Raw genomic sequence first — 15,010 nt, forward strand, 5'->3', positions numbered from 1 at the left:
GGCTAACTTAGAGATGGATAAACAGTGAGCTTTCGACTTATAAAAAGCCTTCGTCTCTAAATACACACAGGGTATGTTTCTCCGTGTTTTCCTTCTCTCCTGGGGAAAAGTTTTGGTTCTCTTTAGGTGATTTTCTGCTAAATCTACTGTTGGTGATCAGCCTTTCTCATAGGGAACATTTTTATTTCGATTAAGATTTCGCCTTTGTCTCATCCTTGATCAAAGGCAATGCTTCTACGAGAGTGCCACATCCATATCCAAATGTAAAACTCATGCAAAATCGCACTAAAAGGGACACTTAAGCCAGGAATTAAAAATTAAAATCAAAAATCAGTTTTACTTTCCTTCTACCAGCCCCCTCTAGCTGTCCCCTGCCCTCGCAGTCACTCACAGAGCCTCCGGTCCCCTGCCGACAGCTAGTTTCATTTGCACTTAAAGGCCCGCCAGGCCATGCGTATTTGTACCTGTGCAGGGTGCTATTGAGGACGGGAACATGTAGAAGGATATGCGTAGCCAGGCCTGCGCAGGTGCAGAAAGCCCGTTGACCCCGTCAGCGAAAATGAAACTAGCTGGCGGCATGGGAGCAGAGGCTCTGTAAATTACTGCGCAGGGTACGGCTGCAGGGGGCTGTTAGAAGCCCCAGGCAAGTAAATCTGATTTTTTTTTTTTTTATTCCTGGCTTAAAGTGGATCCGAGATAAACTTTTACTTATTGCATAATTGTGTTCCTTTCATATAGTTTATAGGGCATTCCTCAAGCCAAATACTTTTTTGTTTTAATACTCTAATTCCCTATAAACTAAACAAGCCTTGCCCACAGCTTCTCCAGAGTACCTTGGAACTTTGAGACAGATGTAGCAAGGGCTTATGGGAGCTCAGTCTGGGCAGGAGGAGGAGGTTACTAGCCAGAGATTTCAGAGGCGGAGTGAAGTTTTCACAAGCTGAGGGCTGGAGATGCAGATCAGCTTGCCTGTGTGTAATGTGACAAACCGAATATAGCTGAGCTCATTGTATCACAGGAATAAATAATCATAAACTGTTTTAAGCTGTTTGCAGCTAGATTTGCTCTGTAAATGATCTAAACTTTAGATAAGATATATAGACAAGTTACTTGTTATAGTTAGTTACCTTTAATGAAAATCTATGGGCTCCGTTGCAAATTGCAGCTTACTGTGATTTGCAATGTAAAATTTTAAAATCACACAGCATATCGGTTCTCCCCCTGCATACAATGCTTTCCAATAGAGCCGCAAAATTTGTAAAAAAAAAATAAAAAAAAATGGTTGTAAAGGCAGATTATTAAAACATGGAAAAGCATGAAAAACTTTCTTATCTTTGAGATGGTATAAACAAACTTGTTAGATATAATGAACAGCATTGCAATCTAGGGACAGTGTTTCAATATTTAATCTATACAAGTCTGAAAGTTCTGCAAAATGTTCATCCACTAGCGTCTGCACTCTATATAGGGTTCAGCAATTGCCCTTTAAAAGTCTCTCTAGTATTGATAGATAGCGCTCCGCTTCTTAGTCATATATGTCAATAAGCCCCCTTAGGGGTCATGTGACTGCAGTGATACTGGATCTCTAGCTGCCAGTTCAGAAGTTGCCAGGTGGACGTGTGGATGTAAGCTGGTGCGACGACAGGTATGGTGAATTAAAAGACCAAGGCAGCAACGCTGACTGAAGATCTGGACTTCACCTACTGTTCTGACTTCAATCACTGATCGGGCAATCGGCCAGTGGATGTGTTGACCGATCTTTTGACCAATCTCACAGTGGTCAGTCTGGCTGGGTGAGTGTGATCCTTAAGGGGTGCTTATTGACATATATGACTAAGAAGTGGAGCACTATATATCAATACTAGAGAGTATAAACAAACTTAACTGCACACTTTAATAAAAACTCTGAGAAAGAGAATGTGTAATTTGTTACTGAGAATAAATGTATGATACAAAGGAAGTATGGCAAAATTGCTTACAGGCAGTCATTTTGTTATAACACTATCAATTTCAACGCAGGCACAAAGCATACAAACGCAATTCCAAAAACCGCAGGTACAAACCCAGAAACACACATGGCAGAAAACTCATGGTTTTCTGCATGGACAAGTGTGCTCCCTACCTTTTAGACTTCTGACACCAGTAATTCATGGCTGCTTAATTTACTGCAGTGGTGTCAGATTTACTGATACTTGCAAATAATGATGGGCCCTGAGTATCTAGAGGGAAACAGCTAATTCCTTATGAAGCAGAGCTCAGCAACACTTAAAAGAAAACGAGACCAATTAAAAAAAAAGTTTTATACATACCTGGGGCTTCCTCCAGCCCCATGCGAATGGATTGCTCCCACGCCGCTGTCCTCCACTGCCTGCAGCTCCAGGATCGGGTCCAGGTAGTTCTGCCATTCGTGGACAGTCTGTGCAAGAGAAGTGCGCCCTCTACGCATCTCTCCGGTGGCCTACAAAATATCAGCTCATGCAAACCTTGTGTCCCAATGTTATAACTTGGTGAAATGTGGCAAATAGCGCACTTTGCGAGAGGACATGCCCTAGACCAGGGTTATCAAACTCAGTCACATAAGGGGCCAAAATCTAAAACTTAGGCTTAATTGTGGCCCAAATTGTTTATTAAGATTTAACATTTACTATAACAGTCTCAAACTAAGTGGTGTAACTATAGCGACTGTGGGGGAGCCTGCTCCCCAACCCACACTGCACAATAGAGCAGTGAAGCAGTTTAATACTTGACTGCTCCAGTGCTGCTTCAGGTCTTCTCTGATTTTCATGACAGCTACATGTTCTATGCTGCATACCTCTGGCTCCTGAGGCATGTCACGTGATCTGGAGGAGGTGTGTTAGCACAGAGCATGGGACTGCCAAGAAGAACAGAAGAGACACAACGCATCATTGGATTGAAGGAGGGGGGCCCATGCTAATTTGGCTGGGAGTGTCCTGTGGTTTATTGCTTCCTCCCGCCTCAAACTGACTGTTTCAATCAGAAAGTCACCAGTGTGCTCCTCTGGGTGAGAAGGCAGTGTGCTGTCTTTCTTTTGCTGCTTACAATGATGGACTTTGGAAGCTCTCGAGGGCCACCTAAAATGGCTAGAAGGGCCGCATTCGGGCCGAGGGCCTTGAGTTTGACACCTGTGCCCTAGACTGTTAGGTGTAGTGCAGTATCAAACATACAGTGAAAAGAAAAAAGCTCATATGTCTTTTTATATACCGTAAGTGCTTTGTATAATATGAATATTAAATGGTCAGAGTAATTTAACTAGATGTATCTACATAGGTAAACAAATGCATTCACACACATCCAAACACCTATAGAAAATGTACTTGATGAATAGTCACTAGATTTCAGATCCTTTCACCATCAGATTGATGAATGATGCTTACATGCAGAACGACAACGTTATTGACTGCCAGAGCAGAGCTTTGCTGAACATACATTCTCCGTCCAAATCTTCATTAATTTTCTGTTCAGTTTTTACAAAAATATGTCTTGTTTTATTTATAATCCCATTTGCAGCTACCGGTCTCTGCAGGTGCATTTTCAGAGTCTGTCAAGTGTGAAGAAAAGGCAGGAAATTGGTTCAAGACCATGTTTGCTGTATGCGGAAGATAGACAAATTTATATGCAACTCAAAAGCCAGCCTGTTAAATCCATGAGCCAGTTCCAGTGATGAGAAACAGAGAAAAACTGAGAAACTAAGTGTCCAGTTTAGGTAGCTGGATGTCCCCTTCCCTCTAGTATAGGTAGCGAGATGACCCCTCCCCCCTTTCCCTCCAGTATAAGCAGCCAGATGACTCCATTAAGATCCCTCCTTTTCCCACCCCCCCTTTCAGTATAGGTAGTCAGCTTGCCTTCCCACCGCAGCAGCCATCACCTCCGCAGCAACCATCATCAGTGTAGAAGCTTCCTCTTTCTTTCCATCTCCAATACTGCCAAAGTCCATAGCCGCCAGCCACAATGCAAGCTAGCGGCTAGCAGCAGAGTACCACGGTTAGGCGCTCGCCTGATCTCCCTGCATTGCAGCATTTGCAAGCTTGCAAATGCTGCACCTGTTTAGCCTGCTGCTTTGGGCCCTTGCTCGTGTGGTGCCCTAGGCCATGGCCTAGGCGACCTTGGCCTAAAACCGGCCCTGGTTATTACTGTAAAGCTAGGAACACACTCATCAGTAATTTCTGGATCAGGCAAATTTTTGATAGCTTCCTGATATCCTTGTTCATGTACATGTTCTGGCACTCTCTGCAACATTAGATATTGATATTTATGGATCCCGCCAACAGTGTTAGCTTTGTACTGTCCAGTGCAGTAAATAGAGATGAAAATATTGTGTACTGCTGCAGCCTATTTCTGCCCCCTTGGGTTCCATCCAGCTGGCTTTTCTCATACAAGATGTTCCCAATCAATACCTGATTCATACTTTTATCATGTGTCTGGAGTGCTCTAGGTTGTTTTTTGTTGTTGTTGTTTTTGAAGATTTTCATTAGGTTTGAGGGTTTTATCAAATCACATCTAAGAGCCCATTTACACTTGAGCGTTTTGCCAGCGATTTCAGCAAAATGCTCAACCGCTAGCTTTTCTGAAAGCGCTAGTGCAATGAAACCCTATGGGCCAGTTCCCACTTGGGGGACTTGCGCTAGTCGCTGCAAATTGCCCCAAAACGCTAAACGCAAACACGTAGCCTGCACCATTTTCAGGCGATTTCCCGGCGATCGCGTTTCAGTGCTATAGAAGCGCTAAATGCGATCGCGAAAAAAACGCCAAGTGTGAATGGTGATTTTTCCCCCCCCCCCCGTTAATCGCGCAAAATTGCCATAGCAAAATGCTAGCAAAAGCGCTAGCGTTTTGCAATCAGCAAGTGTGTATGGGCCCTAAGCCTTTAAAAACATTGTACACATTTTTGTATTCAGAATTACACATAGTCCCCGACTTACGAACGACCGCCGATACGAATGGCATGGATTCTCTGTTTCCATGGGAACAAGTCAAAATTTTTTTTGAAATTGGACTTGTAGTTTTTGAGAAAATTGATTAAAAAAAATTCAAAGAAAAAATGGCTTTTAAACTTGTATAAGCAGGTACAGAGGGCAGAGGTGACACAGAGGGGGGGACACTGGAGGCATAGGGGGGCACAGAGGAGGTATAGGGGACAGAGATGGTACAAGGTTCCGACTTAAGAACAGATCCAGGTTAAGAACGAACCTACAGTCCCACCAGTTTTCTGTTGCTGACAACTTTTAAAATTAAAATAGTGTTTTGTTTTTTTGTTTATTTGTTTCTATATGTGTCAATCGGGTCAGTGATCTGGAAATGACATGCCCATCTTGCTTACCTTGTGCATCACCATGTCCACCATTTAAATAGACAGATTGCAGTGCAGAAATTCCCTGAAGCTGCCAAGAGCTGTTTTTGTTTTTAAAGGGGAACTGAAGTAAGAAGTATACGGAGTGCTGCCATATTTATTTCCTTCTAGTCAATACCAGTTGCATGGCAGCCCTGCTGATCCTCTGCCTCTAATACTATTAGCCATAGCCCCTGAACAAGCATGCAGCAGATCAGGTGTTTCAGACTTCAAAGTCAGATCTGACAAGACTAGCTGCATGCTTGTTTCTGGTGTTATTCAGATATCACTGCAGAGAAATAGACCAGCAAGGCTGCCACACAACTGGTATTGATTAAAAGGAAATAAATATGGCAACCTCCGTATACCTCTTACTTCAGTTTCCCTTTAATGAATGACCTGCATGCAATTGCTCTGACCTCGATGTATAATTGACAGTGTTTTAAGGAAAGGCCTGATCTACACTAATACATATAAAAATGAAACTTTGATTCAGCATTTTTTCTTGAACTAGTTGCCTGCCATTGTTAAAGTACCCATAATCTGGCAAAGGAAGCCTGGCTTCAGTTTACAGAGATATGCTGAATTCCATTCCCTGTAAACACAGCAATGCAGCGTAGGTGTAAAGCTGCATCGCACCTTATGCATGCACTGCGTCACCTACAGTGACATACAGCTTTACTGCCATAGTCAATGTGCGTGTTATACTGGAACACACTGCATGCTCCACGTTGAGATGCCGGAATCCATTGGATTGCATTTCACTGGATGCACTATGAATGTGGCATAGATGTACAACTGCAGAATGTTGTACGTTAAATTGCCTTCTTTACATCTCAATGCCCCATTGTGCACGTAGCCTTGCAGGTCCAGGTTAGCCTCATAGAGCACAAACATAGACATTTGCCTTAATGCCGAATGCTTAAAAAAAAATAGCTTATTTTAACAATTTAACAATAGTCATTTATAAATTACTTGAAAATCTTTGTCTACCCTGATTTACATTCTGAGATTTCCCCTGTGGCAACATTTTTACTGCTGGCAGGTGCATCACTCCCAAATATTTGTTTACTGTGTTTGTTTACTCTGCAAAGCTAGCAGAATTAATACCTGGTCTCCCAGAATGCTATACTATAGCGATTTGTACTTTGAGTTTTTAAAAGGAGGAGGTCCCAATCATAGAAGAGGTGTGGAGTATCGACCCTCATATACGCATTTAGCTGGTCTGCAATACGGTCAGCCATTATATCTGGTGAGCTTGGAGCCTAATTATTACTACACGGTGGAGAAGTTTGTTTGCATGCAGGGTGCACGATTGCTGGCCTGCACTGGGGGAGGAATGAAGTTGTCATTGTAAAGGCAGTATCACGCTATGTATGCTTTTTTTTTCTGAGTCCTAAATTGGAAGAAGGCCAAGTGAGCGTGAGATCCACTTATTGCACTGATTCCTTATATGCTGATCATAACTAATCAGCTATCTCATCTGGTGAGCGTAATATAGATTGTCTTCTGGATGCCAACTGAAACTGTATCAACATGTTTGGACATTTGAGAGTGGACATTTGTGCATTGAAAAGGACTGTCAAAAACCTGAGCGGTTCTTGCCTTTTTCATGATTGCTAACTCAGTAAAGGGCCAGCCTTCAAAGCGTTGCCATCATATAAATCTGGCATAGCGGGGTCTGAACCCTCTATAACAGTAGAAAGAAGAAAGTTTGGTCCGCTTCAAGGTCACTCCAACAGTTTATTTGGGACTTATCCCAGGACAGCCACAGAATCACTCAGCTAACATGTTTCGGACCTGCAGCGGTCCTTAATCATAGCATGATGCTATGATTAAGGACCGCTGCAGGTCCGAAACATGTTAGCTGAGTGATTCTGTGGCTGTCCTGGGATAAGTCCCAAATAAACTGTTGGAGTGACCTTGAAGCGGACCAAACTTTCTTCTTTCCACTTTGACCTGTGGGCTGGTTGCCCAGGTCCAGCTCGGTTCCCACTACAAGTGCAGCGGTATATCCACCTTTCTATTGCTCTATAACAGTAATTATAGATTAACGGTATATCTTGAAATGAATTGGAGCACTCAGTATATGATTTTATATAAAAATTGTATTTGCTTATCATACAGCGTATATACAAAATATGAACAATTCCAAGTTGTGTTTCCTTCTAACAGTATTCCATCTCATCATGGCCTTAGAAGCAAGCAATCATCAATCTTCTAAGTACATTCAAAAAAGAATATAACAGTTGTGTTATGTAGAATAAGATCAAAAGTAGTCTCATCTGTATCAATAGCTGTGTATATAGTAACTGTGTAAAACTTGTAGTAATCGTCTTAAAGAAATGGCTTGAAAAATAGCTTCTAAAAAAACTTCTTGCTAACATCTTAACAGAACTTAATGCTGAAAAATTAATAAAGTAAATCACCAGAATATTAAGCATGTTACCCCTTCTCTGTCATCTCAGCATCTAGAAGCACATGTGGGAAGGTAGCTTCTGCCCCATGTGTCTTCTTAGGAGATTGGTAGGCTAGTGCAAACTATGAGCTTTCAGCTCCTACTTTTATAGTGATTGGATGCAATATGGCTGCCTAATCTGGAATTTCCCTAAATCCCAGATTCTGATTGGCTAAAACTTCCATGCGTAGCTCGCTATCTTTGTTTTGAATACTGAAAATAATTGACATTTAAAATAACCATAACATTTTTGTTTATAAACTCCTTAATTGCCTTATCTTATTGAATTAACGTCATTTGGAGTGCTTGACATTTTGGTTAGGTCATTACTGACGCAGTTAATTAATAATGGACGTCACCAGCCATCTTGTCTGCTGGTTGACTTTTTTGCCCCAGACATTGAACTTCCAAACAGTGAACAATGTCATTTATGACGCATTTCTGATAATGTGTCCTTCTGCTAATTAGTTTGGAATGTGTGTGTTCTTTTCCAGAAATAAGATTGGTCAGGTTGATACTAACACAGACCTGTAAGAGTCTTCAGCAATTTAGGGCTTACTGAAACATACAGGCCTTCTAATATACTTATTTAAATATAAAGCTTATTATATAATTCTTCTTAAAACAATTAATCATATAAGATATAATTGCACATTAAAATGTAATAATATAAAATCATGTTCTATATATTTGTCTTTCTGATGAAGAAATAAATATAATACTTTCACCCGGCAGATGTCAGCATTTCATCATGTAAATATCAAGCTGTATTAATAATATTCATTTTATAAGACTATGAAACCGCCAGGTGGCATAATTGTCCTAAATACGGGACAATAGAAAAAACCTTGTAAAGTTCTAATATTTACATTCCAGAATGTTTCATAGTCAAAACATGGCATTATATTCTTGCTAATATGCGTCTCAATACTGTTGATAGCAGAATCCAGCTTTTAAATGTATTTCAAAGTAATACATTGTATTATAGGTTTTAACAATAATTTCTTTCTTTGGAAGGACGGTATTGATTATGAATATTTAGATTAATAATATTTGTGTAATAATAGAGAAAATGTGTATATATACAGTGCTGTGAAAAACTATTTGCCCCCTTCCTGATTTCTTATTCTTTTGCATGTTTGTCACACTTAAAGGTTTCTGCTCATCAAAAACCGTTAACTATTAGTCAAAGATAACATAATTGAACACAAAATACAGTTTTAAATGATGGTTTTTATTATTTAGTGAGAAAAAAAACTCAAAACCTACATGGCCCTGTGTGAAAAAGAAATTGCCCCCTGAACCTAATAACTGGTTGGGCCACCCTTAGTAGCAATAACTGCAAACAAGCGTTTGCGATAACTTGCAGCGAGTCTTTTACAGAGCTCTGGAGGAATTTTGGCCCACTCATCTTTGCAGAATTGTTGTAATTCAGCTTTATTTGAGAGTTTTCTAGCATGAACCGCCTTTTTAAGGTCATGCCACAACATCTCAATAGGATTCAGGTCAGGACTTTGACTAGGCCACTCCAAAGTCTTCATTTTGTTTTTCTTCAGCCATTCAGAGGTGGATTTGCTGGTGTGTTTTGGGTCATTGTCCTGCTGCAGCACCCAAGATCGCTTCAGCTTGAGTTGACGAACAGATGGCTGGACATTCTCCTTCAGGATTTTTTAGTAGACAGTAGAATTCATGGTTCCATCTATCACAGCAAGCCTTCCAGGTCCTGAAGCAGCAAAACAACCCCAGACCATCACACTACCACCACCATATTTTACTGTTGGTATGATGTTCTTTTGCTGAAATGCTGTGTTACTTCTACGCCAGATGTAACAGGACACGCACCTTCCAAAAAGTTCAACTTTTGTCTTGTCGGTCCACAAGGTATTTTCCCAAAAGTCTTGGCAATCATTAAAATGTTTTTTTAGCAAAATTGAGACGAGCCTTAATGTTCTTTTTGCTTAAAAGTGGTTTGCGCCTTGGATATCTGCCATGCAGGCCGTTTTTGCCCAGTCTCTTTCTTATGCTGGAGTCGTGAACACTGACCTTAATTGAGGCAAGTGAGGCCTGCAGTTCTTTAGATGTTGTCCTGGGGCCTTTTGTGGCCTCTCGGATGAGTTTTCTCTGCGCTCTTGGGGTAATTTTGGTCGGCCGGCCACTCCTGGGAAGGTTCATCACTGTTCCATGTTTTTGCCATTTGTGGATAATGGCTCTCACTGTGGTTCGCTGGAGTCCCAAAGCTTTAGAAATGGCTTTATAACCTTTACCAGACTGATAGATCTCAATTACAGTACTTTTGTTCTCATTTGTTTCTGAATTTGTTTGGATCTTGGCATGATGTCTAGCTTTTGAGGTGCTTTTGGTCTACTTCTCTATGTCAGATAGCTCCTATTAAAGTGATTTCTTGATTGAAATAGGTGTGACAGTAATCAGACCTGGGGGTGACTACATACATTGAACTCAGGTGTAATAAACCACAGTTAAGTTATTTTTTAACAAAGGGACAATCACTTTTTCACACAGGGCCATGTAGGTTTGGAGTTTTTTTTCTCACTAAATAATAAAAACCATCATTTAAAACTGCATTTTGTGTTCAATTATATTATCTTTGACTAATAGTTAATGGTTTTTGATGAGCAGAAACCTTTAAGTGTGACAAACATGCAAAAGAATAAGAAATCAGGAAGGGGGCAAATAGTTTTTCACACCACTGTGTGTGTATATATATATATATATATATATATATATATATATATATATATATATATATATATATATATACTGCTGCAGTAATGTGAATTTTAAACGTGTTTCTCTGTCTGCACATACTGCGCCGTCTGGCCTTGACATTTGAAAGATTCTTGTAACATAAACAAAAAATGTTTTGGCATACCAGTGCGTTAGGGGACATCTCCTATTACCCTCTGTCACAATTTCGCCGCTCCTCGCCGCATTAAAAGTGGTTAAAAACAGTTTTAAAAAGTTTGTTTGTAAACAAACAAAATGGCCACCAAAACAGGAAGTAGGTTGATGTACAGTATGTCCACACATAGAAAATACATCCATACATAAGCAGGCTGTATACAGCATTCCTTTTGAATCTCGAGATCATTTGTGTGTTTCTTTCCCCCATGCACTGAAGTTTCAGGCTGCTCTTTTCTTCTTGCAAACAGCTTTGCCCTTGTTTGTAATTCCTCAGTATGTGAAAGCCCAGCCAGCTCAGAGGACGATTTATCCAGCTGATTAGAGCAGCTTCTCTCTTCTCTCTTATCTAAATAACACACAGGCAGTGTGCATAGAGGAGCCAGAAAGGGTGAGTTCATAGCAGAACCACAACACTGAAGAACTTGGCAGCCTTCCAGACACAGGCCGACAAGTCTGACAGGGGAAAGATACATTGATTTATTACAGAGACTGTCATAGTAGAAAGTGCTGCAGTTAGCCAGAACAAATTAGAATAGCTTTTGGAACATGTAGGATGATAAAAAACAGGATGCAATTTTTGTTACTGAGTCTCTTTAACCACTTCGCCATATCTGGACGCATATATCCGTCCAGATAGGCAGTGGTGCTGCAGCCGTGTGGTGCGCGCGATCGGGCGCGCTCCCGCTGCCTCCCGCTGCCCCCCGATCAGTGAATGGTAATATAATTCCCATTCACCGATCTAAGTCCCCGGCAGAAATACCGACGCTTTCTCATCAGAGAGCGTGGTATTTCTGCCCCCAGGAAACTTCTTCTCTTCATTTTAGTTCCTAGATGCGACATCGTTCGCATCTAGGAATTTTTTGAATGTGGCCATCTTGTGGCCAAATAGTAAACTGCACCCACATACCTGTATTGAATAAAAAAAAAATTATATTACATCTAAAATTGGCTATTTACCTCCCAAACTAAAATTACCCAAATACATTTTTCTATTAAAAAAAAAATAAAAAAAAATTACAATAAAAAAAAAAAAACTACATAAATAGTTACCTAAGGGTCTGAACTTTTTAAATATACATGTCAAGAGAGTATCTTATTAAATTTTTTAAAATTATAAGCTTGTAAATAGTGATGGACGCAAATTGAAAAAATGCACCTTTATTTCTAAATAAAATATCGGCGCCATAATTTGTGATAGGGATGTAATTTAAATGGTGTAATAAGCGGGACAAATGGGCACATAAAATGCATGGGTTTTAATTACTGTAGCATGTATTAATTTTAAACTATAATGGCCAAAAACTGAGAAATAATGATTTTTTTCGCTTTCTATCGTAATCTTCCTGTTAAAATGTATTTACAGTAAAGTGGCTCTTAGCAAAATGTACTACCTAAAGAAAGTCTAATTAGTGGCGGAAAAAACGAGATATAGATCAATTAATTTTGATAAGTAGCGATAAAGTTATTAGCGAATGAATGGGAGGTGAACATTGCTCGGATGCACAAGATTTTCGAAGCTGTAGGCTGAAGTGGTTAAAACTTAAAACATACACATTTGAAAGCTTTTCCTGCATAAATAAAGCGCTAGAATTCTGACAGGACTATATGATTTTTCTAGTTGGAGCTGATGTTTGAATTATAACGTTTACGTTGGTGCTGGCAGGTGTAGAGAATTGTAGAAAAGACTTAAAGGACAACTGAAGTGAGAGGTATATGAAAGCTGCCATATTTCCTTTCAAGCAATACTTGTTGCTTGGCAGCCCTGTTCTATTTTCCTACAGTAGTGTCTGAATCACACCAGAAACAAGCATGCAGCTCATCTGATCATATTTGACAAAATATCAGAAACACTTGATCTGCATGCTTATTCAGGGTCTATGAGTAAAAGTATTGGAGGCAGAGGATGAGCAGGATAGAGAAGCAACTGGTATTGCTTAAAAGGAAATACAGGTAAATATTGCAGCCTCCATATACCCCTCATTCCAGTTGTCCTTTAAAGAGAACCCGAGGTGGGATTTACTTATGCTAGTGGGGCACAGAGGCTGGTTGTGCACACTAACACCAGCCTCTGTTGCCCCATGGTGTGCCTCCAAGACCCGATCCAATCAGCGGGAGGGAAGGGATGCGGGCGGGTAGCGCCGATACGGAGGAGGCGGGGGAGCGGTGCTAACAGACTAGAGAGAGGTAAACATTGTGCTGGCGACACGCTGCGTGTCGCCAGCACAATGTTTACCTCTCTCTAGTCTGTTAGCACCGCTCCCCCGCCTCCTCCGTATCGGCGCTACCCGCCCGCATCCCTTCCCTCCCGCTGATTGGATCGGGTCTTGGAGGCACACCATGGGGCAACAGAGGCTGGTGTTAGTGTGCAGAACCACCCTCTGTGCCCCATTAGCATAAGTAAATCCCACCTCGGGTTCTCTTTAATTCCTGGATCTTCTTCTTGATGTGTGTCAGTGCATGGTGTGAAGACTACATTTAGCCCAATATCAGTGGTTATCAGCTCTTTAGCAGTGAATTAGGAAAGCATCAATATAGCTTGTGCCTGTTACTTCCTTGTTTTACAGATGTGATTAACTTTGATTGATTTACTTGGCCATTCTTGTAACAAATTGAGAGTATGTAGAACGATTGCACACCTGTTTTTGCCTTGCTTATTTGCTACCGTATTGTATCTCATTTGCTTTTTAGGTGGTTGCTAATGCAGTAGCTGCTCTGTCTGAAATTAGTGAGTCTCACCCTAACAGTAACCTGCTTGACCTGAATCCCCAAAACATCAACAAATTGCTGACTGCTCTAAATGAGTGCACTGAATGGGGTCAGATATTCATTCTTGACTGCCTCTCTAATTATAATCCCAAAGATGAGAGGGAGGCACAAAGGTAAGGCGATCCTTTTTTATGTCCAGAATTTGTACTAGACGAAGCTAAAGACGTGATTGTGGGGGTGGGGGGAAGGGTTGCAGGGCAATTGTTCAGCTATGTACTCATGTAAAAGTTCTGCCTCCTAAATCAATCTTTTATGTTAGTTTGTGGGTGACCATTCAAGAATGATGAAGGTACTATGGGAGAGAGGAGGTAAAGGCAGGAAAAAACTCACACGAATCTTTTACAGATTTCTGTATAAATCTGTAAAGAAGAAGGGACTGATGACGGCAGACACCTGTACTATGCACTGCAGAAAGTCACCTAAAGTTATTCAGAATGATTGCAATTGTAGCTTAAAGAGAACCCGAGGTGGGATTTAATTATGTTACTGGGGCACAGAGGCTGGTTGTGCACACTAAGACCAGCCTCCGTTGCCCCATGCTATGCCTCCAGGACCCCCCTGCGCGCCGCTATACCCCCGCAGCGCTGGCGACACGCAGCACAATGTTTACCTATGCGCTGTCTGTCAGCGCCGCTCCCCCGCCTCCTCCGCATCGGCGCTACCCGCCCGCGTCACTTCCCTCCTATCAGCGGGAGGGAAGGGACACTGGCGGGTAGCGCCAATGCGGAGGAGGCGGGGGAGCGGCGCTGACAGACAGCGCATAGGTAAACATTGTGCTGGCGACACGCTGCGTGTCGCCAGCACTGCGGGGGGTATAGCGGCATGCAGGGGGGTCCTGGAGGCATAGCATGGGGCAACGGAGGCTGGTCTTAGTGTGCACAACCAGCCTCTGTGCCCCAGTAACATAATTAAATCCCACCTCGGGTTCTCTTTAAAGGAAACCTAAACTGAGAAGGATATGGATTTTTCCTTTAAAAAAAAAATACCGGTTGAGTGACTCTCCTGCTGATCCTGTGTCTCTAATAATTTCAGTCACAGCCCCTCAACGAGCATGGAGATCAGGTGCTCTGACTGAAGTCAGACTGGATTAGCTGCATGCTTGTTTCAGATGTGTGATTCATCCACTACTGCAGCCAAAGAGATCATCAGGACTGCCAGGCAACTGGTATTGTTTAAAAGGAAACATCCATATCCCTCTCAGTTTAGGGAGAGAATAGGAGAGGAGGCACTGTAGTTGCGAAAACGAGGTACCTTTTAATCCACGGTGTAGGACACAAGGGGCTGTACAGTGGGGGTGAGGGGATACCTGACAGCTATTTCGCTAAGAAAGCTTCTTCAGAGGCAAATTTAAGGTTGCTCAGACTTGCCTCTGAAGAAGCTTTCTTAGCGAAACCGCTGTCAGGCATCCCCTCACCCCCACTGTACACCCCTTTGTATCCTCTCCTTTTTCTCTCCATTTGCACTTTAATGTCTTTGAGAGAACGTTGTAGCATGAAGTACGCAATCTGGTGAGCCCA

The 15,010-nt window shown here is 41.6% G+C and overlaps 1 protein-coding gene across 2 annotated transcripts in view; it reads left to right on the plus strand.

Annotated features, from left to right (window-relative positions):
- Window positions 1-15,010, plus strand: part of AP2B1 (adaptor related protein complex 2 subunit beta 1) — a 168,772-nt gene that overhangs the window by 50,727 nt on the left and 103,035 nt on the right. For both annotated transcript variants that reach the window (XM_068268655.1, XM_068268656.1), the window contains exon 6: window positions 13,416-13,606. In XM_068268655.1, coding sequence (XP_068124756.1) covers window positions 13,416-13,606 — 191 coding nt within the window. The remainder of the gene's footprint in view (window positions 1-13,415; window positions 13,607-15,010) is intronic.

Source organism: Hyperolius riggenbachi, chromosome 2 (assembly GCF_040937935.1).
Source record: "Hyperolius riggenbachi isolate aHypRig1 chromosome 2, aHypRig1.pri, whole genome shotgun sequence".
Taxonomy (NCBI): domain Eukaryota; kingdom Metazoa; phylum Chordata; class Amphibia; order Anura; family Hyperoliidae; genus Hyperolius; species Hyperolius riggenbachi.